At 35.6% G+C, this 24,919-nt stretch overlaps 1 protein-coding gene across 1 annotated transcript; it reads right to left on the bottom strand.

Moving 5' to 3' along the window:
- Positions 1–736: 736 nt before the first annotated feature.
- LOC132912218 (BCL2/adenovirus E1B 19 kDa protein-interacting protein 3) lies at positions 737–24,639 on the bottom strand. Its single transcript, XM_060969459.1, has 6 exons — positions 24,447–24,639; positions 15,028–15,193; positions 13,229–13,316; positions 3,077–3,153; positions 2,565–2,720; positions 737–2,468 (listed from the first exon to the last, which is right to left on the bottom strand). The coding sequence occupies exons 1-6, from the start codon at positions 24,487–24,489 to the stop codon at positions 2,417–2,419; spliced, it is 582 nt and encodes a 193-aa protein (XP_060825442.1). The 5' UTR covers positions 24,490–24,639; the 3' UTR covers positions 737–2,416.
- Between the last annotated feature and the right edge of the window lie 280 nt (positions 24,640–24,919).

Raw genomic sequence — 24,919 nt, forward strand, 5'->3', positions numbered from 1 at the left:
GTTTTTATAAAACACACGTAATATATTCACGAATTGATTCTATGATAAGTGTCTAAATACTTTCACGAGCCGCTGTACATCTTTCTTTACTTTGGCGCGAGGTCTTCCGTTGTAACATGGTAAACCTCCTCTTGCGAAGAATCACAAAATATTCCATCTGTTTGGAAGCACCAGTAAGTTGGTTTCTTCGAAACGGCTATTCTATTTGGTTGCATTTCTTGTAGACATCGTACGTAGACCTTCTGCATCGAGTCAGGAAGAAATTGTTCCTTTCTAATATCCAATTATCGAAAAGAATAGTCATATCTCAGGTGGAAGAGAAATTGCATTACCTTGCGTCCCATGTCGATTCTCACGCACGATTTACACGGTCTCTCAACTGGAAGAATTCTGATGAAAATCTTCATGTTTTTCTCGTTAACATTCGCATCGTCGTAATCCGTCATGCTCAAGAGAAAGCTATTCGTTTGAGGCTATTGCGTTACGATTATTTTGTCGATGGTGCGAAGTTATGAATGATTAAAGGCTTTCTTCTGGACATTCATTTTTTCGGGGAATTTCTATTTTTTTGTTACCGTAACATTTTGCAGAGTTGATTGGTGTAACCCTAACGAATGGAGGGTAATTGATGACATATTGTGACAGATATTTTACAAAAGAAAAAAAAAAAAAAAGAAATACCGATAATAACATATGCTTGTGTAATTTCAGTTTTGTGGGTTTTCGAGAACAATAATTTGCATTTAGAATATATAGAATTATATTGAAAATACAAAAGACTTGCAATTCTAATTTCTACGTACATTGATTACGTATTATTCTTACAATATACAGCATCTTACACTTAATACATATGTATATTTATTTCATATTCTGTGAAAAATGTTATATCGGAAAATCGTCAACTTAGTACGATTAATATCGAGTCTTTTATTTCGTAATAGCCGAATACAAATCACACATTGTGCTATTACGCAAAGCGACTCGTATATTAACTATACGAAAAAATTGTAACTTTATTTAACACATAAAATTATAAATTAATAATATGCTTATCTTTCAATGAAATAAAAACTCAAACTCATTCAAAGACCTTGGAATACGAAAGTTACAGACGATTTCTTCGATTACAAATAAAATTTATCACATCACACGACATTACACTTTACTTTCTTTTTGTATTCTTTTTTTTTTTTCATTTTTACTGCTTATCACAATTTTTAAAAAATCCTTATCCATTGTTAAATATCAAATTATTCATGCCGTATAAAATTTCCGTCGAGCATTCAAAATATATATTATATATACCTAAAATCAAAGAAATACCAATCAACAAGTGATTGTATTCAAGTAATCAATTCGGCATTTAATTGGTAACGAATGAAAAATTAAAAACTAAGAATATGCTGTATTATACTCTTTCCTATACACCATCTTTAGAATCTTAACTTTACAAATCAAAAGGTATGAGAATCTAACGATAATTATTAAACCTTTCTCAGTTACTTAAACAACTGTATCATACGTTATTAAAACTTAAAATTAGAAGTCGCTGCTTGCAATTTTGTAAAAAGATGAATTTCCATTAATTAAATACAGCGCCTACTTTTTCCATCACATTGCACTCTGAAGTAAATGGCAAAAGAGACTTTTCCGGATTCATACTAACGATAAAGGTATTCGATATACCAACAGAAAACTCAATACAGTAGGGCATACGTAATCTAAACGGAGGTATAACTGTTGCTATGTGTATTGTTGTTCTCTCACTGTAAAAAGCTTCCCTTTTGTTTCATAGATTAATCTTCTTGGATCATTTTATAAAACACATAAAACGATAAATCTCTTCTTGCGCAAACATTCTTCGTTACTTTCTTCTCTCTTTCTCTCCCTCTCTCTTTCTCTCAAACCTTTATTTTTTGTTCAATTAACGACTAATAATTATTATTATCGATAAATACTACCCAGGCTATACCTATAGACTATCACTGATAGAAACGCATTACAAACGGTATAAAATGGACATTTTTCACCTTTTCAACAACACTAAATATATAAATCATATTATATTTTTTTTTCTTTTCTTCGTATCTTTTCCTTTTTTTTTTTTTTTTTGTCGTTTTCTCGTTTAATCATATAATCGCATATGACTTACACTTTACACAATAATACGGCGTTTCAAGAAGTATACCGTTAAGTTTCTTTCGGATAAGGAAGAATAGAATAAAAAGTGCTAATATTAAATTGTGGTAATCGAAACAATATGTTGCGTGTTTCGTTAGGCTCGATCGACCCTTTATCTCTTGGCATTTCAGTCTTTCTAGCGGCTCCACATAAACGACAATCCATTACTCCGTTTTCTTGCAAACTCTAGCGCAGCAATCTTGACTCTTGCGTCCTTGACTGTTCTTTTCTTTCATTCGATGGTCACGCTGGACGTTATCGATCCTCGCCTGGACCACCAAACCCTGAAACAACGGTACATCGTTTTAAAAGTTTTCCATTTATCTACCCTTACTTTTAGAGAAAAGATTTAGATATATGTTTTAGGAAGTTTCTCTTACCCCAGGCCAGCTCCGACCAAGACAGAAAGAATGTTTGTGATAAAAAGAGTATAAAGGACTTCTTTTGAGAACAACCCAACCTTGCCCACTTTTGCCGTACGAATGCTATAAGATTTCTTTTTATTCACTCTCTGAGGATGCTTGAACTTCCAGTCTCTGTAATAAAAAATAAAAGAATCGATAAGAAACCTGCTGCACGATCGGATGTCCTTTTATTAATTAACAATGTAACTTCGACAATGTAACTTCGACAATGTAACCCGAGAATGACTCGAATATAACACTACAAGCTTTACATCTTAAACATCATTATATCTAAACTATGTATTTCCTATGAAATTATTTAACTTGTTAATACTTTTATTTCTCATGAAATTATTTAGAACCGTATATTCTTCTCGTCATACTCTTAAATGCAGGAAATCTCAAAGATAAACAGATAAATAGTTCATTCTAAATTCTTCGTTATTTCATTACACCGTCAAAGAGTCAAAAGTAGAATATTCTCTTACTTCGGTGGTGCTTGATCTGGACGCGAGCTCCATTCGTAAATCCAATCGGTGTTCTTCTCCAAAAGCTCGGCGGCTTCCTGCGCAGAGAAAAAGTAACGATTTGCTAAATCTTTTGATCGTACGAAAAGAATATTCTTATGAATAAAGAGCGTCGTATCTGGCTTCGCTACGAGTTGTCCCTGTAATCCCTGGTAAACCGATTTAAAAGTGTTTAAGCAGTGCAGACAGATGAATCCTCTATCGTATGGTGAAATTGAAGATACTCGCGGTTTCTACGTTGACCGTCGATCGTAGCCGAGGATCAGTTTACCAAACGAGAATCTTCACACGAGCAACATAATGCCAGATGTTTGGTTTTCACTACGCAACGTGTCTAACTCAAAAATCATCAAGCTCAGACTTGTGTCTGTGTATGAGAACTCGTTAATCGCTGTAAATCAATCGCGCTTTCCTTGCACAAGCGGATCAAATACTTTTGCTTCACAATCGCAGTGAATCGTTATCGCGGAAATGAAAAAGTAGAGTATATTTATCGAACGATCGTTGTCAACGACCCTGCGAGAAAATAATCTAGTGAGAAACAACTTCTAACGACAAGGGATAAACAGCGATAGGCGTTAAAGAATGATTGCCTGTTATCGATGATTTTTAATCGAAGATAAGAAGCTTTTCGGGAATGACGGAAGACAATCACCTTGAAGGATCAAGTAACTATTATTTGCATACACATATTACAGAATAGAATATTCTCAAGTTCATACATTCGTATCTGTTGCAGAGAGAACCTGTTTCATACAATACGACTTACTGCTAACAGTATGACCTGATTTTAAATTGCCCGAAATACAACGTCGAAGATAATTTAGAAGACAAAAAGCCTTCGATTTACCAGAGTTCATCGCGGAAACCAAATTGCTCGATAAATTACTAAATATAACGTTCGCTTTTTTCCCAGAGTGTCGTGAATAACTTGGTAATTGATACGATATTATATATCAATGTAAAAAAATAGCAAAAAAGTGTCGTTCTATCGTAAATCTCGGGTACTCGAATAATTTTAGCTTCGATTAAAAATCCACGATTTTATCCACGAGTAAAAGAAATTATAGAATTACTGAAATATAAGAGGAAAGAAAAATGTGAGTACTTGTGTCACGATTCTCGTTTCAGTGAAATACTTATAAACCTCTTATCTGTGAATGACTCGAAGAATAGCCAAGGATAACTCGCCAGGCAATCAGCCAATCACGTCACGAGCGCTACTGTCGTATCGTTATATTACGATATACATATGTATACTATAATGCGTATCAAACAAGGCGTACGTCTGTTTGTAAACAATTCAGCTACTTTAAAAAGGAAAGTGATTTGCGCATTCATTCGAATGAATCATGCAATAAAGTGGATGCCACGTGAATTACTATCGATATAATTATGTTGTGGCAAAATATATAATTATATATAATTTATTGTGGCAATAAGTTACGATAATTATGTAAAAATGTGGTCTCGCGGATTTTTATAGACTCGACGTATATTATCAACGATACTATTTTCAGTAATTTTTTCGTGTATTTTATGTACATATGACCCCCCCCCCCTCCATCGTCTTTACTTGACAAGTCATGTACAAATGTATATTAGGTTTCTAACGTTTGAAATAGATTTAGGTTAAGTTTAGGTTAGGTTTAGATTAGCTTTAGTTCGAGTTAAAGACTAGTACTTTAATTCAAGACTAACGGCGACCCGATTGATAGTATGTCCTAACCTAACCTAATATAATACGATAATTTAAATACATAGGCGGCTTCTGAAATTAAGAGCTCATCCCATATCTACATCCATATTTGCTCGCTCAAACAAACGTTGGACAAATATTGTCACAATTAATTCGAACATAGAGTGACTCATGAAAATATTGGAACTCTTACAATAACAATTTTTTATGGATACGTGTCGTATGAAATTACAAAGTATTGAAACATACAGCAACGACGAAACGTAGATATTTCGATACTAGATAATAATAGATATTTTGCGTTTGTTATCCATGATCCAAAATCCAAATTATCCAAATGTTTTGCCAAGTTCGTCAACGAGTCCGCTAAGCACCGTCTGTTCTATTTCTCGAAATAGCGTTTTAGGTAATGCGTAATAAACCTCGAATGTGAACAAGCGCGACTCATCCTAACCAGATTTACGCTCAAAGACATTGTTACTCTCTAAACAAGATAGTTTCGAATTCTCGTGAACGTGCTAAGAGAAAAATCGTAGCATACTTCTAAATCACTTTTATTAGTGTTCTGTCCTCCTATTGGACTAATTTAGAACGCCGAATTATTCGTAGAATCTTCGCGTTGATCTTTTTATTGCTCCACGAAAAAAAGACATATCGTGAACCGGGCCAGATTTAGTAAACAACGCGGTGACTCTATTTTAAAGATAGAAATAGAATCTAGATAGAGAAATGATTATATACGAGGTTAACTCGCGAGTTCAACGCACTTGGAATAAACATTGCAACGTACAAGCGAACCAAGGACTTATAACTAGGTTACGACTCACGAAGAACGACCTTAAAAGGGTCTTCGTCGGGTGATTTCATCGAGAAATAATCGCATGGCACAAGCAATCGGAACTGTTTATCTTCCCACGCATGACTTGAGCTAGATCGACGAATCAAACAATGTCTAATAATACTTCAGGGCTTCAGGATAACGATTTTGTGTAATAAAAGACTTCATGTATTTTTGCAGTAGTTGTAATGCTTACGGTATATACGGTGGCATTAATTTCAAAATGTGGGCATATATAATGCGTTGTTTCTTATTTCAACGAGTATGTGATATGTACTTTTACTAACTGTAATATTATATTCGTCTTAACTTGACTTAATTTGTCTTGATAAAGGTAATAAAAAAATAACAGTAGAGAAACGTTCTGCAATCAATCCATAGCTTTGAAAGTGTAATAGTAATGAATTTTTTTTTATTAAATTACGTCAGGTACCTAAATATTTATGAGCGATTATATGCATATGAAAATAAACTGAACCAAAGTAAATTTCATTTTATTTACATCCATAAGTGACTGGCAGCCCCCGTACTGCTTAGACGAATACGAGTCGCAATACTCTTTGGTATTCAGGTCATTCGCAAAGAAGTGGCAACGAAAGATATTCGCTTCTCCAATTTCATTCTCGCATACATAAATACTTAATCGCTGAAAATTAAGAACATGATTCAAGCGGACACTCCGTTTCATTGTTCCGGCATTTGTAGAATCTTCAACGTGTTCTATATCGAGTGTAAATTGACGTATTTCGATCCCCCTGCTTTAACACGTTGAATATTATGGGGGTTTTTATTGGCGACTGGCATTTGACTTGTTACCGAAGCTACGAAGTAAGAGAAAACATGGCTGACCACGAGCGAATTAATCGAAATATATAAATTAAATAACAGTTTGTAATATCTTTAACGTCGCAGTAATAATGCAAAGTACAATAAAACGATTAAACAATTTTATTCTTTAATTAAAAAAAAAATTAAATTAAATTAATTTTTTCTACATTCAAATTAATCAAGTAGCCATTCGTAAATCTTCTAATAATTTCAATAAAGACTAACTCCACAAAAAAAAAATTCAAGTCGATTCAACTGCGCATCGGACTTCGACACTACGATTGAGGTATAAGTTCGGGACGGAAAAAGGATCAATACGAACGTACGATACGGTCGAAGAAAAAGCAGGCCACGCGTGCTTTGTGTCCTCTGTGGACGGCAGTTGGCTCGGCCAAATTCGAAGAATTCATTCGATATCACGCAGCACGTTATGTCGGAACGGTTTCGGATTGGTTTACGGACAGACCACTAACCACTGACCAGCGACGTTGAAGAGCGATCTACGCTTTATCTCGGTCTTTTCTAGTTGCAATTGCTCGTAAGTTTCTTCGGCGCGTCCCTTACTTCCCTTTGGCGGACGTAATAACAGCGAATTACGTCCACTGCCGGCGTGTTTCGGATTCATTCAACGAGGAAACCCCCAGCTACCGACGACATTTCACTGTGTAGCTTTACAGCGCTGGCTCGAGAGGGTCAATGACGAGCTACGCCTTCTGTATATAGCCCCATTATTCTATTCTGTCTCGAGACTGTGCAATTTCAGAGTCTAATAAGAACCAGCTAGCTCTTCTTCGTTTAAATCTAACACGACAGGTAGTCATGGAAAGAAGTTCAATGTGTACTTTACAGATTAATTCCACTATCAAGTTGATTTTCCGTGAATCGCGTTAAATATTAAAATTTACTTATCGTGAATCGTCGGATAAATTATTTAACGTCGATTTAGCTAGAAATCACGAGAGGATTACCGTTTCCGTTTAGCTTCTCCCAGCTCGTAGTTTACATCGAATGAAGCTTAAAGTGCTTATCAATAAACTCTCGACAGTAAATGCACTTTGAATAATCTTCGAATAATCTTTGAATAATATTGACCTATAGAAAATTTACAAAGTCGATGTTTACATCTATTGGCAACGTATAATATATTTGATCTTATTAGTAACGAGAACATATATCTTTGTAAAGCGTTAAAATGAACGCTGCACGTTTATCGAAATCAATTGTTCCTTTGTCGTTAAACACAAAAGATATCAGAAATCAAATGCAAATCATTGCATTGATATATAAGCGATGCGTTGTTGGGAACGTGACAGGGATCACATACGTAGCAATATTTTATGCGATCGTGCAGGATGGTATACGTGACAGTTGGCACGGTCCTTATCCCTCCTCTCCAATCGCCTTCTTATAATTGACCGCCTTTGTGCTGACTAATCTGCTGTATATCGCAATCTGGATTAATTTGTCACTGTCGATTGGAACATTGTTAAGAGGAGTAAAATCCAGCTCATCTTCGACAGCTTGAAAAAAACAGCATCTACTTTTTTTTAGATACACGACGAAAGTCGTTCTATTTCGAACGTCGAAATCAAACATTTACTTTATTACCTTTTTTTCTAACGTACATATATCGTGCCAACAGAACGTGTAAAATGGTAGTAGAATACGAGAAACATAATCCTGAAATCGATAACTAACGTTCAACTCTCACGACCTTAACACTAACGGTTTTCTTTTTTTTTTTCTTTTTCTTTAGTATCGAATAGTTCTAATCCAGGAACGAGACGAGAACTAATTTATGTTTAGAATAAATCATACACATAGAAAACGGAGTATAAACTATAAACAGTATCGACACTCTCCTATTCCTCTCGTCTAAGCTCGTCTCACACGATATTACTTTTTTGGCAATATTTCAAGAAGATGTTGGAGAAAGAACGTCGCTGAAATATGACATTAACGACTTACAGAGCTTGGGAATGGCTCTCTTGATATTAATCGTGACAACCGGGGCAATCTCTTGGGAATCAAACCGGAATCTAATTCGTCCTCCATTAAAAATTATCCTGCGGAAACTTTAGAAGTCGATGGAGAACGATCGAATATCATGCGGTGCCATCAGACCGCAGATACTTGTGCATTTCTTGGAAATTTAAATGTTCAAGATCGCGCAGAATACATAACGAATGCAGGAATTATAATATTTAGAGGATGAAACCAGGAACCAAGAATAAATTATTTTTAAACTTCTTACGTAAAATGTCATTGAGGAAGACTACGGTTATTTAAATTAGAAAAATGAATTCGGTAGATACAACTTGTTTGATTTGAATTAAAACGGTTATCGCGCCTGGTTGTAACTATAAAGATCTGAATTTGCATTTTCGGTTTAACCATGACGAAATTGTTGGTATCCCAACATAGCACGAGAAGAGTTATTTCGCGAAACAGGGTGACTGGATAGAAAGATGGTTTTTATTAGCAAGCGAAACGGATACTGCTCGTGTACGATCAACGAGAGTAGAAATATAAATAAACTACGGCCGTGGAACGTGCGTGGTTCAGCAGCCGGATTGGTATGTTGAAATAACACTTGCTATTTTATGTTAGGCATTAATATCCAAATAAATACTTACAATTCTGTTTCTTTTTATGGAATTACCTACACAGGAATTTTACGCCTTTTAGAATTTTATTTTAAAGACGATTGACGGAGTTGGATAAAAATCGTACTATTCGGAAATGTAATTTCTCTTGGAAATGACTTGCAAGTAAAACACATCGACATACCAATAAGACAGTCGCGTAACAGATTCTAGAGATGTTTTTATCGCACGTTCTCCTTTTCGCGTCACGTTTCCGTATTATATTTCCTGAGAATTCGCGAATGCTAACTTTCTACGCAATTATTTTGCGAACAATCGAATATATATATAAGGAAAACTTACTTAACGAGGTACTAATAAGAAACTTGGGACTTTTGATCTTTCGAAGCGCTTTCGTCTTAACATGAATCCTTTGCAACAGATTCAACATCGAATTTCATCCTCCAGGAATTTTTATTTTTGTCGAAAACAGTTCAGACATTTTACTTAATGAGCAATTATGTAATTTAACACGTTCGTCGCCACGTCGCACATATCTATGCGACGTATACTTCCGTGGGGGCCCCGTCACCAAATGACGGTGACGCTCTTCTTGTTCGAGTTAATTAATTAAATATACGATATTATATATAGGATATACAACATAAAAATATTAATAACACATTAGACCATAACTTTTATTAATTTATATTCTGGATAATATATTACAATATCCTATGTCGCATGGTATTCGTTAAAACATTCCAAACACATCTGGGGTGATTTTGGGCACTTTGAAAAATAGACTGCGTTATGACTACTCCCCTCAATTTCAAATATATTTTCACGCTGTTTATTCAACACTGAGAATGAAAAAATCACCGATGTACGTCTCACAAGTATGCTTCCCGATTAAATGAATGATCTGAGATATCTGCCATGAGATCCCTCGGAATACTCCAGCTGAGGGGCTTGTCGCTTTCTCCGTTTCGGAAATAAATAATCTTCTCTTTATAATGAATCGAAGGCGATAAACGATGAATTTTAGGATTAATTAATTTGTCGCTCTATTTACGTTCTGCGTGCCGGCGGTCGGATTTGGGCCCCGCAGGAAACTTAGCCGAATCACGCTGGGCGACGAACGTGTTAAGAGAGACAGTCGGAAGTATCTCATATGTAAATACTATTTCTTTCCCTGTGTTATATCTAAAATAAAATTAATAAAGCAGCTAAAAGGAATTATTTGAAACCAATATCTTTTAACTTCGTTACAAACAAAGTAATTTTTCCTACGTTGTTTCTAAAAGGAAAATAACAATAATTGGAAGGATTCGACATTTAAATTTTCTATTCGTTTATTTCTACTGCAAGTCAAACATGCTCGAACCTGTTCGACGCTACGTACGACAGATCATCATTGAGCATTTCTGTAATGCGTAATCGTTCGTTTATACCTGTATTTATCGCATTCCACGGAACAGCGCGAACGCGCTCGGTTGGAATGAGCATAACGGCTGTTCGACTTAATCCAATAGAAGCGTAATGCATCGTACATCGGCTACGTATATCGAATGTCTGCCTTCTTACTCCTCGTGTTTTTCTCGTTCGTTAACTCACCGCGAAGTGGAACCCGTTTCTCGAATGCAATGCGCACCGCGTGAGAGGACCGGTTTCTGCCCAAGATGAGACACGTAAGCGTAACCGTAGAGAACGCCGCCGATTCGCTCGTTCGTGATCGCGTGATCTGTCCGCGGTAACAGCGGAACACGCGCGTTACATCAATAAACACAAACTCAGGTGAACGAACTAGCACAGCAAAGCGGCATACTTCTGTGTTCGTTCTTTGGTAAAACCGTGGAACTTTTTATTTATATTGGAGTTGCGTGTAATAGCTCATTAAATTGTTTGAAATAACAAAAATTTCAAAATAGAAAATTATGTTTATTCAATGATTCAGCGACTATGCAAATTTTCTTACTGTCAAATGATCGAGTAATTCGTAATTTTCTATTTTGAAATTTTTGTTATAAGCGTTCAAACAATTACTGTTGTTGAGTTACTGTTCTGTCACGATACGAAAGGTATGTTAGAGTAATGGATATAAAAAACAATGTATGTATCGCAGAAGTTCGTTATTCAAACTGAAGACACAAACAGAAGTTATATAATTTAAAAATAAAAAAAGAAATAGTTAACACGATGTTATGAAGTATTTCAATTCCAACAAATTTCATGAAAGCATAGCATTTAAATAAAAAAGAAATAACAGCGTAAATCATATTCGACCGACGCGACAAATAATAGCTACAAAAATAGCAGAACAGCTTTTAAATCTGATTTTTATGCAATATTTCAAAAGCGACGATTTTCTACGCGCGTCACTCTTCCAGCTAAACTGGCGATATGCTTTCTATGCGTTCCTCGTGTTTCTCCTTTAAAAGCAAAGTAGGATCGATAACGACACGATGAAAAGTTTGCCAAGGTTCCCAACGAAGGCACATACAAACATACGTAGTTGCAAAAGTACGAAACTATAACCGGTGTTTCGAATCCGGGTATCCTTGGGTATCTATAAGTGGATTGCGATACTAGGTGCAAAACGCGCGCCTATGATTACGGATAATGCGCAATCCGTCGAGTCTCGATTCAGCGACTCGGTATCAATCAACACAGGCATGTTTTCTTCCATTTCCTTTCCTTCTATTATTTTTCTCGTGGCTGTGAATATCAAGGTCGTTCGTTCACCTTGACTTTATCGTTTGTCAACACGATCGTTGATAGAAATAAAGCAAAGACGAACGAATCGACACAACACGTTCAGAGATCGTGAAACTCGGCGAGGAGAACGAGAGACGAAAAAGACTGTCGCATCGGAGATAAGACGTACAGAGCCTGGAAAACAGAAGCTTCTGAAGATATTCTATTTTTAATGCGTTATCTAAGCGGTTGAATCGAGAAACCGAGGATTCTCAAAGAAGACTCCAGAATACAGTTTAGCTTTTCAAGACCTTGTCTCTTTACAAAGAGAGACGGTGGAACATAAAGGAGGAGAGCTTGCGTTAAAAACACGGTCGGGCAACTGACTCATGGAAAATCCTCGCCTCTCACGACTCGTTATCGACCTAACTCATTTTGCCCTTGTCTCGTACCGATTGTTTTTATCATTCTCATCGTCGACGTCGTATTTTTCCACCATCTTACTTCGTTGATAACCTCACTGATTTCCCTCCTCAAGGACGAATTAGCGAACATACCTGTCCATTTAACAATGTTTTCCAACGAGTTGCGCGTAGTTCGAAAAATATAGCAAAGATAATAGCTGTTCTTTCACGAGGACTCTTTACCGACGTGGATAAATAAGTAACCAGCACACAAACCATTAATAAAAGAAGGAGCTTCGCTGCAGTTATCGTACTGATTTGAATATAGACTTGTCTAATCGCTAGAGCTTTGTTGGTTTTCGGGCAGATACGTAGAATTTGAACGGACAAAACAATAAACATGTAAATGGCTTGAAATTTTCTATACATATTGCGTTCTATAGTTGAGAAATTCAGTGGTGAAATGGTATAAATACATCTTCTTCGAAGATGAGGTAAGTTTTTTCAAAACCGTCAGCTTTAGCACTTTCTCGTTAAACTCCTCGACTACGTTTCGCAGTTTCGTCGATGCGAAATTATCGCTCGGTATTCGCCGCGCACGAAGACACCGCGGTTTTCCACGAATTCACATAAAGCACCTTGCGTGTTCTATGACCCACAATGCACGCTAGGAGGGGCACGCTAAAAGAGTCGTTGATCCATAGACCTTACATGGAAAATGTAGCCCCTGTTTTGTTTCGTTCGATAAAACCAGTTGCACAGGTCTCCGTTTCCAAGTACATACTTCACTTAGGCATGCGCCATAGAGCAAATGGTGTAACAATTACACGATCTCTTTTACGTGACTTTTCGCTCGTGCTGTGCTATTCTTAAAACGATATATATTGAATATCACGTAACAAGGTTTAGATGTATAATTGGCTGTTGAACAAAGATCACTCGACTCGATTCCACGATGAATGTAGTTTGATAAATTGAACGAACGAAATACGAATACGTGAAATCTTATGTGATGGTGAACCACACAGGCACACGGTATTAGAAATCGATTATGAAACTGACCTTGTTGCAGCAGTAATTTATATAGACTCCTTTGAGCTCATCTTCGGTAGATAATTCTGTGTTCGGACTGTTCGGAGGACTCTTTGGGCTGTAAGAAAAGATTTCACAAATTTCACACATTTTTTTTTTACTTTTGGAGCGTTCAAAATATTTTTGCGCTCCGAGATTTTCATTAAACAGATTTCGGCTAAGAAGTTTTAGCAGCAAACCAGATTCATAAATTTGCAGAATTAAATTTTTGTTTAGCCCGTGAAAAAAGATTGTTTCTTTATCAGTTAGGAAAAATAGATTTTCGTGTGCAATAGAGTAACATTTCAGAGCAGATTTCCCGAAAATGGACATATATTTTTGCTTAATCGATTAGTGATTTACTAAAGTACTAAAGTAAAGATGTTACTAAAAATTTTATTTCATGAACTTTATGAAAGTTACTAAAGTAAATATGTCATGTATTCGCAATATCGAACGTGAAAGAATTAAATATAGCAAACAGCGTCGTTCAGAGAGAAAATTAAAATAATAAGAATCTTCTTTGCTCATTTCGACTCCGATTTTCTTATCGCTAATATAACTCGATGTACACTAATATAAAACACTTTCGATCATATGACCTCCGCATCGTACGATGTCTTTTTTCTTCTATATATTTCACGCGGAATTACAAATGATAATAGATGAGCTTATCGAATATTTGCGCCACACTTCAAATCAAACGTCGCAAATAGTAAAGATTAAGGATACAAGCAACACGCTAACGTCTGAACGTATCTGGACGTATGTTTATTTCTCACAAAGATATGATTTATTTAGAAACTTCCTGATTTTATTTGTAGCATTATTTATGTCCACCGCGTATTCATTCTGAATCTAAAAATACTGTTAAATACTTTGAAACATAAAAGATATAACCTAGCAAACACAAAGATGGCACTCCGTTGGGGGTAGCACCTACATGCTATATTTTATTTTTATTTTTTTTTACCAATAAGATATAATACTTTACCAAATGTCCTTCGGGACAAATTGTAAAAACTAAAATAAACTAAAAAAAAAAAAAAAAAAAAAAAAATCGTTTGAAAAGACTTAACGTGCAAATTTTTAGCGTCGCAGGCATCAGGGAAAAAACGTACAAAAGATTTGGAAAATTCGTTTTTTGTACGATTCTTTCGTATTGTACGTCAGATCAGAGTCGCGATGAAAGCGCGGTTGTTTGACTTTTCCTTCCTCTTTCAGCTCATAGTCCTTGAGACGTTCCAACGCCTACGAGCACAAAGAAACTGGCCAGAAAAAGACTTCTCCCTCGCTTTCTTCGGAACCGGCATCTGACTCATGCTTTCTTTTTTTCTTTTCTTCCTCAGCTCCATCGTACTTGTACACGAGGAACAAGATAAACCAGACTCGTTCTAATGGCCCTTTTCGAGGACTCAAGCGCAGGCTGTTGAGATTTGTCGTCTCGGAAAAAAAAGATTCGTAACACGATAGAGTTTCGAAGCATATTAGGAGCAACACGAATTTTAGACAACTCGAGCAACGTTTCGGAGTTTTTAGATTAAATTTAATCGAATTACAAATTTGTTCGATTCCTATGTCGAACGATACTCGTAAGATTAGATTAGATATCGATGGCTGGAATGGAAAAATTTGAATAAATTTTAGAAAGTTGCTTTCAAACGCCTCGCGATAAATCGAAGAGAAATTTTAGCTTCGGTTCTAATTTACGTTACAATGCGTCTTATATGGCTATTATAAAATATAAATAGGCATAATCCGCAATCTAATAATAAAGTAAATAATTTTACCTATCTCTCGGTGTGCCTCTACGGGAAGATGCCAAAGAATGCCTAGCGGACGAGGGCAGAGAATCCCTTTGCGCTTCCCTAAGAAGTCGCAAATATTCTTCTCCGCCACTACTGAACGGTAACGGTGTCACCCTGTCGGGCACGGGATTCAATTCCACCCATGACTCTGTAAAAGGACAAATAAAAACCATGAAATAAATCCGTGTGACGGGTATGAAAATTTTGATGGCACCTCGTTTTACCATATTATTTACCAAATCGTTCTATCAAATTAGCTAGAATTATTTTTGAAAAACGATACCAAATTGTATAAAAATAAATAAATGATAGAAAGACAACGAGTTGAATTTCAAATATTCCCGATTAATTTTAAATTAAATAAAAAAATCTCTTCCATTTTAAATGTTCAGTTTGTTTCTATATTCTTGCCGGTAAAGCATTCTTGTATAGCTTTATCTCTGTATCGATCTTTAAAGACGATATTTCCTTGTTGCGTAGTTATTTGTTGACATAATAACGTTCGTTTGCACGATACACGATACATTCGTTGAAAGAGTATCAAAGTTTGTCTGAAAACAGGATACTTAACGTAGAATCGTATGTTTCCATGGAAACCTGCACGCTAACAGTAAAAACAAAGGAAACAGGATTTCCTGGTAAAAGCGAGAACAAGCCTAACATATCCTAGTCGATACAGCGTTTATATAAACGTAAAACGCGATGAAGCGATAATATTTGTCGAGGAATCATCGACTCGATTACCCAAGGAGGTTGACGGCCAAGGTTCGTTAGCTTTGACGTTCCCTAACGTATATGTATGTATACACACACACACACATATATATACATATATAGAGCGTTCTGCGTCATTAGAGAACACGAATACATGAATGACTTAACGCAATCATAATATAAAATTTATTTCGTATTTCCGGAGAAAAACGTGGAATTTATTATCAATTATTCTGGAAATCGACGACTCTACGATATCTTCCGGGTGCAATTTCTTTGTTTGCAAATCTAACAGCGATTCCGTGATGAAAAGCCACGAACAAGTTCTAGGATCGTGTGTGGACTGTCGTTCAAAAGTATTTAAATAACTCGTTTCTCTTCGACAGGACATGTGCATAATTTAACTTTTACTCGTTGGACCATTTAAAGATCATGATCATCCAGAACTGAACTACTCGATCTTGGAATCTTTTTATTTAATTTAATTTTATTACTAATTTTTATTACGAAGGACATTTTACGAAGAATAAAGTATACACGCACCTACTCCAGCGAACGTGACTGAACGCAAATAAACGATGAAATATGTTTTTAAAAAGCAAAATATTTTTAAACGTATGGAAAGACTGCGCGTTATTTTTCTTTCGTATTTTCAAAGTTGGCAATGTTAGGCTTCTCCTTCGCGTTTGTAATCTTAACGTTTTAACTTATCTTCAAAACAAAGTCTACAATTAAAATTGTATTTATTAAATATCTTCGCAACGAGCATAGGATAGTATTCGAAAGCTCCAGCACGGTAATTAAACGAACGATAAAACAGAAACTTATCGATATAATCATGATAATCGCGTTTCATTAAAATGTTATTAAAATTCTAAAATGTTTTATATAACTAAATATGCAGATAAAGATTTTCTATGCTAAATGACCGGATACTTTCGTGAGTCATTAGAAATACGTTTCTCTTCCACGTTTTCTATTTAGTTTCTACGCGATTAGCTGACAACGTCACGTGCACGATGGAATAAAGAAATATTCTCGTGTGGTATGTATATTTTCCAATTAATGAATCATCATCATCATTCGTTTGCTCCTTATCTATGACTCAAATAAGAAAATAAGAAATAAAAACTAATTATATTTATTTACGCTATATTTAGTAATATAACTATTTATTTACGCTATATTTAGTAATATAACTAATTATATTATATTTATATTTATTACGGAGTTATATTTACGCATAAATTATATATAAACGTCGATACGATATGCAGCGTTCCAATTCTGAATCAATGTAATTTCAGCACGCTTCTATGTATTTAAAGAAAATTATCGAATCGCGACATTCGATACAAGATAAAAGTTTCTTGGTCCGAGAATCGCAGCTTTCGTTCGATAGATTTTCGTACAGGGGATTGTACGCACTGTAGTAAGAAATCAGATGGTAAAATACACGATGTGCTTAATTGCACAGCTTCAAAGAGTAACGCCAAGCGTCTCTGTCCTATTTTTCCATTCATCTTTCTTTTTCTTCGTGGTAAAACACTTAGACGCTATTAACCTCAACATTTCCAATAGAAGCTGACACATCCCAAGACAGTGTTCTCGAACCCCTGCTGTTCAACATCTACACTGCAGACTTACCAGCTTCGATAGATATAACCACAGCGACATTTGCCGATGATACAGCCTTATTAGCCTTGCACTCAGACCCGACAATTGCCTCCTCTACTCTCCAGCGAGGTTTCGACTCTATGAAAGAGTGGTTCGACAAATGGTGCTTCAAAGTCAGCGAAAACCAATCCAGCCACGTAACTTTCGCGCTACGAGAACAAACTTGCCCACAGGTGACGATAAACGATATACCTATTCCAGATAAAGAGTCGGTCAGATATCTGGGCATGATTCTGGACAGAAGACACGGAAACAACATGTCATAGATAAAACCAAACGACTCGAAGCAAAATTTAAAAGATTCCACTGGCTGATCGGCCGACGTTTCAACTCAAACACGCCAAGTAAAATTACACTATACAAAGCCATGTTAAAACCCCTTTGGACCTATGGAATCCAACTATGGGGAACAGCGAGTAATTCCAACGTAGAAATTCTTCAACGATTCCAATCAAAAGCCTTAAGATCCCTGATAGATGCACCTTGGTACGTCACCAACGAAACGATACATCACGACCTCGAGATACCCACAGTCGAAGAAGAATTATCCAAATTCAGCAATAGACATAGCACAAGAGTTAACAACCAGCAAAACCCTCTAATTACTCGACTACTCGACACGTCGGAACAGATCCGCAGGCTAAAAAGATATTACATACCTTAGACCTAGGCACTAGATTCAAGTAGAATCAAACATACTATGAACACTTATTAACCATGTCATAGTACCACGCCAGATGAATTTACTTAAAATTCTCGTTAGAGAATTGATTGTAAAATAAACGCAAATAATAAAAAAAAAATCCTTCTTTTTCAAACATACAGCGATGAATGAGAATACGTATTGGGTTGGCAACTAAGTGATTGCAGATTTTGTCATTAGGTGTTATTGACAACATCCGCAATCACTTAGTTGCCAGCTCAATATTAACGCGTCGATTTTAATAAGTCGATATTTGACCAACATTTTTGTTCTTCGCTATGCATCCGCTTTAAAACAGCTTAACGGGTCGTCTATTTGAATTTCAAGGAACAGTGAATTCTCCTTCGCATCCGCATTTCCGCATGCGCCAATTAAGCGAATTACAGGAACACCTCTTGAATAACGCAACCGCTTCACGTAATGGTAGACAATTACAATGAAATACCGATCGATCGTCGAAATAAATCGTATATCGAACGATTTGCATATAGGTATAATTAATGTTTCGTTGAAATTACCAAGGAAATTGCTGAAATTTGGCAAAGTTGCACGATATAGAGTATTCTAAGTCATTAGCTATTTTCTCCGATGAAATATAACGCATTGGAAATCTTGTGTGAAAACAAGAGAAATTCTATGCGCTTCAAATTACAACATTGTTCCATGTGAACCAGAATTCGCAATAACGAGGAACCTCTTATTCTACTAAATTATGTTCCTAGATAAAATAAAAAAAGGCTTTCAATAAATTATTATTACACTATGAACGTTCTAAAAATGAATAGCAAAGATAGTAGAATCTTATGTTCTGTATCGTATGGCGCAAAACTTTCGTCCAATTAGTTATAGATCAGAGATTAGAAGGGAGAAACTAAACGTTCATTTGCATTGTATCAACGAACTCTTAAAACTCAAGTATCTGTTAAATCAATAGGAGAAGTAAAAATATAAATCATACAGCAAAATCTTTTTCATCCGTTCGTCTTACCCGAATGTGGGTTTGCTATAGAAAAATCATCCACAAAATTTAATTGCTCAATCAACGTGTAAATCAAAACGACAGTAAATGGACTCGGCGGCAAGATTTTTAAACAGCTGATTTCATTATCAGGTTAAAAAAGTGCGGCAAGCTGGCGGTCATCGAATGACATCATTTACTACTCTGTTTTGTTAACTTCGCGCCAGGCGTGTGTGGTAACGTGATAAACCGTGGCATACATAAACGCGTACAAGTATAAACCCAATGTAAGCATAATCCGTTTTATCATCAATGGCAAATATGTATAACGATAACTTTGTGTACAACGAAAACTTTTGCATTCGGTATATACGACAAATTTAATCGACGACTGTTCTCCTATCGTCTTTTATTCCGCAACGTTCACGCGTTCCCGTTCGCTTGAAACGTCAATACGATTGTAATTAATTGGAATTAAATTTTTATGTTTAAACAGAGAGAAAGGGGGGAGGAAATGGTGATTAAACCGTGTTATAAGAATAAGGTGGATTTGGAAGAAATAAAGAAATGTCGCTATGTATATACTCGTGATCTGGTCCGAATAAATATGAGCAGATTGTGGCAGTTGGTCGAGTTATCGAACTTCGTTAGACACCAGATTCGAGCGAAATATGGCAAGTTAAGCGAACTACGGGCAAAAAGGAGAAAGAAATTGGATAAGAAGCATCGCTCTGCTGTCGCAGAATACGATTAACTTATTTTTTTCAACCTCTGATACTGCAAATCAATTACCAACGCGATTGAGAACGATCGATAGCTTCGTCAAGAATTTCCAGCACATTGAACGCGATTAAAGGAACTGCTGCAATAAGGAGGTAACTTTGTTTCTCACAAATTTAAGCGAGAAGTGAGAACCAATTCAAAATGGATACAAATTTAACTACTTTTTAACGCATTACAAATTCATAGTCAAATAATGTTAGAGATAAACTTCTACACTTTTAAATATCAAATCTACATCTTTCTTTCTCTTTCAATAAATACATTTAAATATCGTAGCTGACTATTTATTACCTCAAACGCCTCAATTGAGAACGATCGATAGTTTCGTGCAGAACATTTGAAAAACTTTGGAAAGCTTCCCTTTAAGGGACAAGTATCAGATATAGAAACAGCAAGGAAGGCGGTGAAACGATCAAATTCGTTTTACAAGACGTACCATAAAGGAGCTACTCTGTTTAATCGAAATAAATAAGCACGTGCAAAGCAAGGTCACACGTGTTGACTTAACGAATGCATCGCGATGATTTTACAGAATGTACCGCGCAAAAAAGAATAACGTGGTTCTTTTACGCCTCTCTTCTCGATATTTTCCTGCGCAAATACATTCACTTACGAAGAATATTAATAATAATCATAATACGCGATTAAATATGTAAATCATCTGACTATGTTACAATAACTCTGAATAACTTTTTCTAGAAACCTTACTCAAGCGTTGGAATAACGTAATCGTTAGATAAAATTTAATAATTCTCAATATGGAAATTATATAATCCTTCGTATCTACGTTTTCAAACATCTGGTAATTTTAATGCGTTTATTACCTTGTATCTTTTGTTGCTTGATAATTTTCATATCGGAAAGGAATGAAATTTCTGCAATTTCATGTACCAAAAATGGTTGAAAGACGCAGCAACGAGCGTGTTGTATTGTATTCTATTATCGTATTACGAAAGGTTTTATTTCTATTGTATTTTATATATTTGTATAGATAAAATTTAAAAATATATTTCTTGTAAATTCAAGAAATTGCTTTATAAAAAATTTCATTTCTATAATATAATATTTAAAAATACATTTCTTGTAAATTTCACAATAGTTCAAAGTATCATAAATATAAAAAACCTTTGAAATTTGTATCCCGAGGAATAATTACAAATTGAATTAAATAGAATCGAGTGTAAGGTCTTTCCCTATCTATATGCTCGCTATTGTATAATAACGATGGCAAAAGATGCATGAATGACCGAAAGAAGACGCCTGTTAGCGTACTCCGAGCGATCAATTTATAAAACACTCGGATATTTTTTGTCAACAAACGTCGACGATAAGGTTTACAAGCTGCTGCTTGAAGTTAAAGCACGATAAGCAAATGCAACTCTTTGACGTAGTCGTTTACTTATGCATTCGATTATCGACTTTATATCCTGACGTTTAACGTTTAAGCTCTATACATTCGTGTCATAAAACAATCAGTCATGCTATTTCCTTCAAATAATGTTAAAAAAATAAAGATAAGATAATTAGGTGAGATAGTGAATTAATTTTTTTCCGGATGGATCTGCACGGGGAACCGCATTAATCATCAAATGGTGCGCGCGCAGCTTAATGTTTGTTAGCGCGTAACCCATTCGACGCGATAATATTCAACTTGAGAAATGTCGTTTAAAAAGGCTCATTCGTTTCCGGGACGACTGGTGTTTAATATCATTCTTCGACTTCCGTAAGACGAGTGAACGTTTAATTAAGAGTCGCTGATGGCTTCCGAATTGACCCTTATCCGCCTACTCATTTTACCAACTTAATTTGTTTCTCCCTATTAGATTGAAACAATGGTAGAGAACTAATATAAAGAATATATATAGAAATAGAAATATATAAAGAATGACGATTTTTGATTTGTTATTTAATCTGATATAATTATTGAAATTAAAAAATACATTTTTTGTATATCGAGGTATAAGATTGTTGTTCGCATCGTGTACATAGGTATAATAAAGCAATGCAAGGGTTAACACTGAACACTAGCAACAAAGCCGCCATATGGTTGTTCTAGTGAACCTCTCAAAATGACGGGTTTCAGTTTCCCTTTCTTTGTCTATGGACATTTGATACTTTTGTCAAATTAATATCAAATGTAATATTTATTGTGTAATATAACATGTAATATTACATATATAACAAAATAAATAAATAAATAAATGTATATATATACACAGTAAGATACTCATTTGAGTTTTAAGCTCTGTAATTAAGAGCATTTCCATGAATATTCCATATTCCAATATTTCGTGACAGCTCCCTTTAATGTCTGATGGATTCTTATTAAAAGTAAAGACTGCTATTCTAGTAAGAAAATCACAAAATAAAATCGACTAGTATAGTGTGAATTAATATGTCGACAACGTATCAATTTATATGAAACATAGACGACAAAAGGATCCCGATGATGACCCGACGAACGCACGAAAATGGCCAGGAAGCGTCACGTGCCACGAAATCACGACGGGTAGGTGGACTTAATGAATTGAATTAAAGTCCACCAACGAGCGTTATGGTTAAAAATAGAAGCGAACGTGACCCCCTTTCATCGGTCCGTAATTTTAATCAAACGTCCAAAGTCAAACGACGCTACATACGAACAGACCCTTAGTTTCGATTACGAATCTCCTTCGGACTGTGTTCGAAAGAAAGTTTGATGCACGGGGTGCAATAATGCTTATTATTTTCACAATTAACAGTGAACGTTTATATATGGACGAATAAAAGATCCATTTGTAAACACGTTTATTCATGAATGAATAAATTTGCATTAGATTGCCTCAAATACTCTTTCGTCGAATTATTGTTCGACTCTAAATTGCACAGAAAATAATATCTGTTAGAATAATATTTTTCATAGAAATCTAAAACGAAATTTAATTCGATGGTAAACAAAAAATAAAAAAAATTCCATAATAACGTTAAAAAAACGTAAGAATCATATTTCTAACAATGTACGAGTTAAAATAAGAGAAAAACTATTCGAGGGTGCCCTATCTGACGGCCCTACCTAGATGAAAAGATAAATTCCCAGATACGAAGTTTCAGTCACGCTACCACTGTAGGGACAATGCGCTCCTGAGCTGAGTCACGTTCCAGAACGTTACTGTTAATGTTAGGTTAGCTTTTAACGCAGGTTAACCTTCTTCAAGGAAAGTGGCATCGAACGACTGACGTCACATAGCTGCGTTCCTGATGAAGATCACGTAACTATAACATCAAGTCCGAAGCCATTCGATGTTCTTGGAAAGGACTGTTTTGTTAGGATGCGATAATCACTAACGGGATACCGTATCGGCCGTTGGGTTTGTGTCTAATCGTCCCATGAACTCTTTTAACTTATATCCGCTATATTTGTCTCAACCATTTCTATTTTTTTTCAATTATACACAAAGATACCTGTTGAACGTACAACGGGGAAAAACAGGTTACGTCACGATAATAAGTTGACGACGCTTTCCTGACATCGATCACATTCACGTTTCTTCAATTATACGAAAGCAATCTGTTTGCATTTATGATATGGATGGATGATATGGATATTTATGGATGGACGATTCCGAATAGAAAGAAAATACGTAGTCAAGAGATGTTCTTGAACTTAACCGCCTGTCATATTCGTTTGAATCTTTTTGAACTGATTTAAACGACTCGAGCGTTTTATAGAACACTGACCCAATTGTTTGCCACGCGGTTCGACGTTGGGGAATTACCAAGGAGACTCACTTTTTAAGCGGAGCTGATGGAAACGTGATTTTGGATTTTACACCGTGTTAGAATAAACCAAAATTCTTAACGACTTCTAATTTGTTACAAAATTGTTTGATATAATTAAATTGTTATAATTTATTGCTTTAAAAAATTGATTTATTGTATCTTCTGAAAGTAAGTTTAAAACATAGCCAAATCGAGTTCAAAAGCTTCACGAGCGTCGGTGAAACATAAATATGTTTCTTGATGCGTTCTTTCCCCTTTGTGCTTCCCCCTTGTACAGCAAAGTGAGCAGCCAACCAGATGTTACAAAGCGATTCATTTTTCAGCGATTTTCAATGGATGTCCACCGAAGAATAGAATTTTCATATTTTCATATAATTTTTTAAACAAAATAAAAATAAAATTACGAATGACGAAATTGCTACAAGTTACGATCATAAAAAACAATAGCATACGATAAATAAATGCAAATAATTGACTCGCGTGAAATTTTTAGGCACGAATAATGCTCTGTAATAAAACACCGGCACGACCAATTTAAAGTCAAACAGATGATGGCGCCAAAATCTTTGAAATTTACATCATTTTATATTGATAATGATGCAATAATACGCTCGCGTTCGTTTTAAAGAAAACGGCTATTGTTATAGAAAGTATCTGAGATAAGGTATCCTTGCAAAGAAAAATACGCCTACAGCGTAAAAGGAAGGAAGATCGTATTTGTTTATGCGTCAGCCGCGGCATGCGAAATGGCCGCAACGTTCGATAGACAGCTGCTCGCGTCGTTCGAAGAAACGAATATTTACTTACCGCCCAGGATCTCGTCTGAGCTGGATTTTCCTGTGGACGACATTGGGATCCACACATTAACTCACTTAGAATACGATTAAAACAAACACGAGTGATCGGCCAACACTTTCGCGAGACACGTTAACGAAAGACGACGCATTCACAACGAATCACCGTGATAGAATGCTCGGTGAGACGCGCGACTGTGCTTTGTTTTGATGGAACATCAACACACGTACGTCAACCAAGCCGACCAATCACGCGATTTGCGGCTTCAATGTAAATACAACTATGTGAGTCAAAGCAAGCACTACGTGACTCACTACACGTTCTTACCACTTGGTTTGCTGCTGAAACTCTGAACAAATATCTCAAAAATTTGAAACAAAAATTAACCGAGTTATTTGTTTTAAAATTTGAATTTAAGAAACATTGAATTTAGCTATGTAGGATTCATAGTACGCATTTCCACCTATATTAGAAAACTCAAATTT

Source organism: Bombus pascuorum, chromosome 11 (assembly GCF_905332965.1).
Source record: "Bombus pascuorum chromosome 11, iyBomPasc1.1, whole genome shotgun sequence".
In the NCBI taxonomy this organism is placed as follows: domain Eukaryota; kingdom Metazoa; phylum Arthropoda; class Insecta; order Hymenoptera; family Apidae; genus Bombus; species Bombus pascuorum.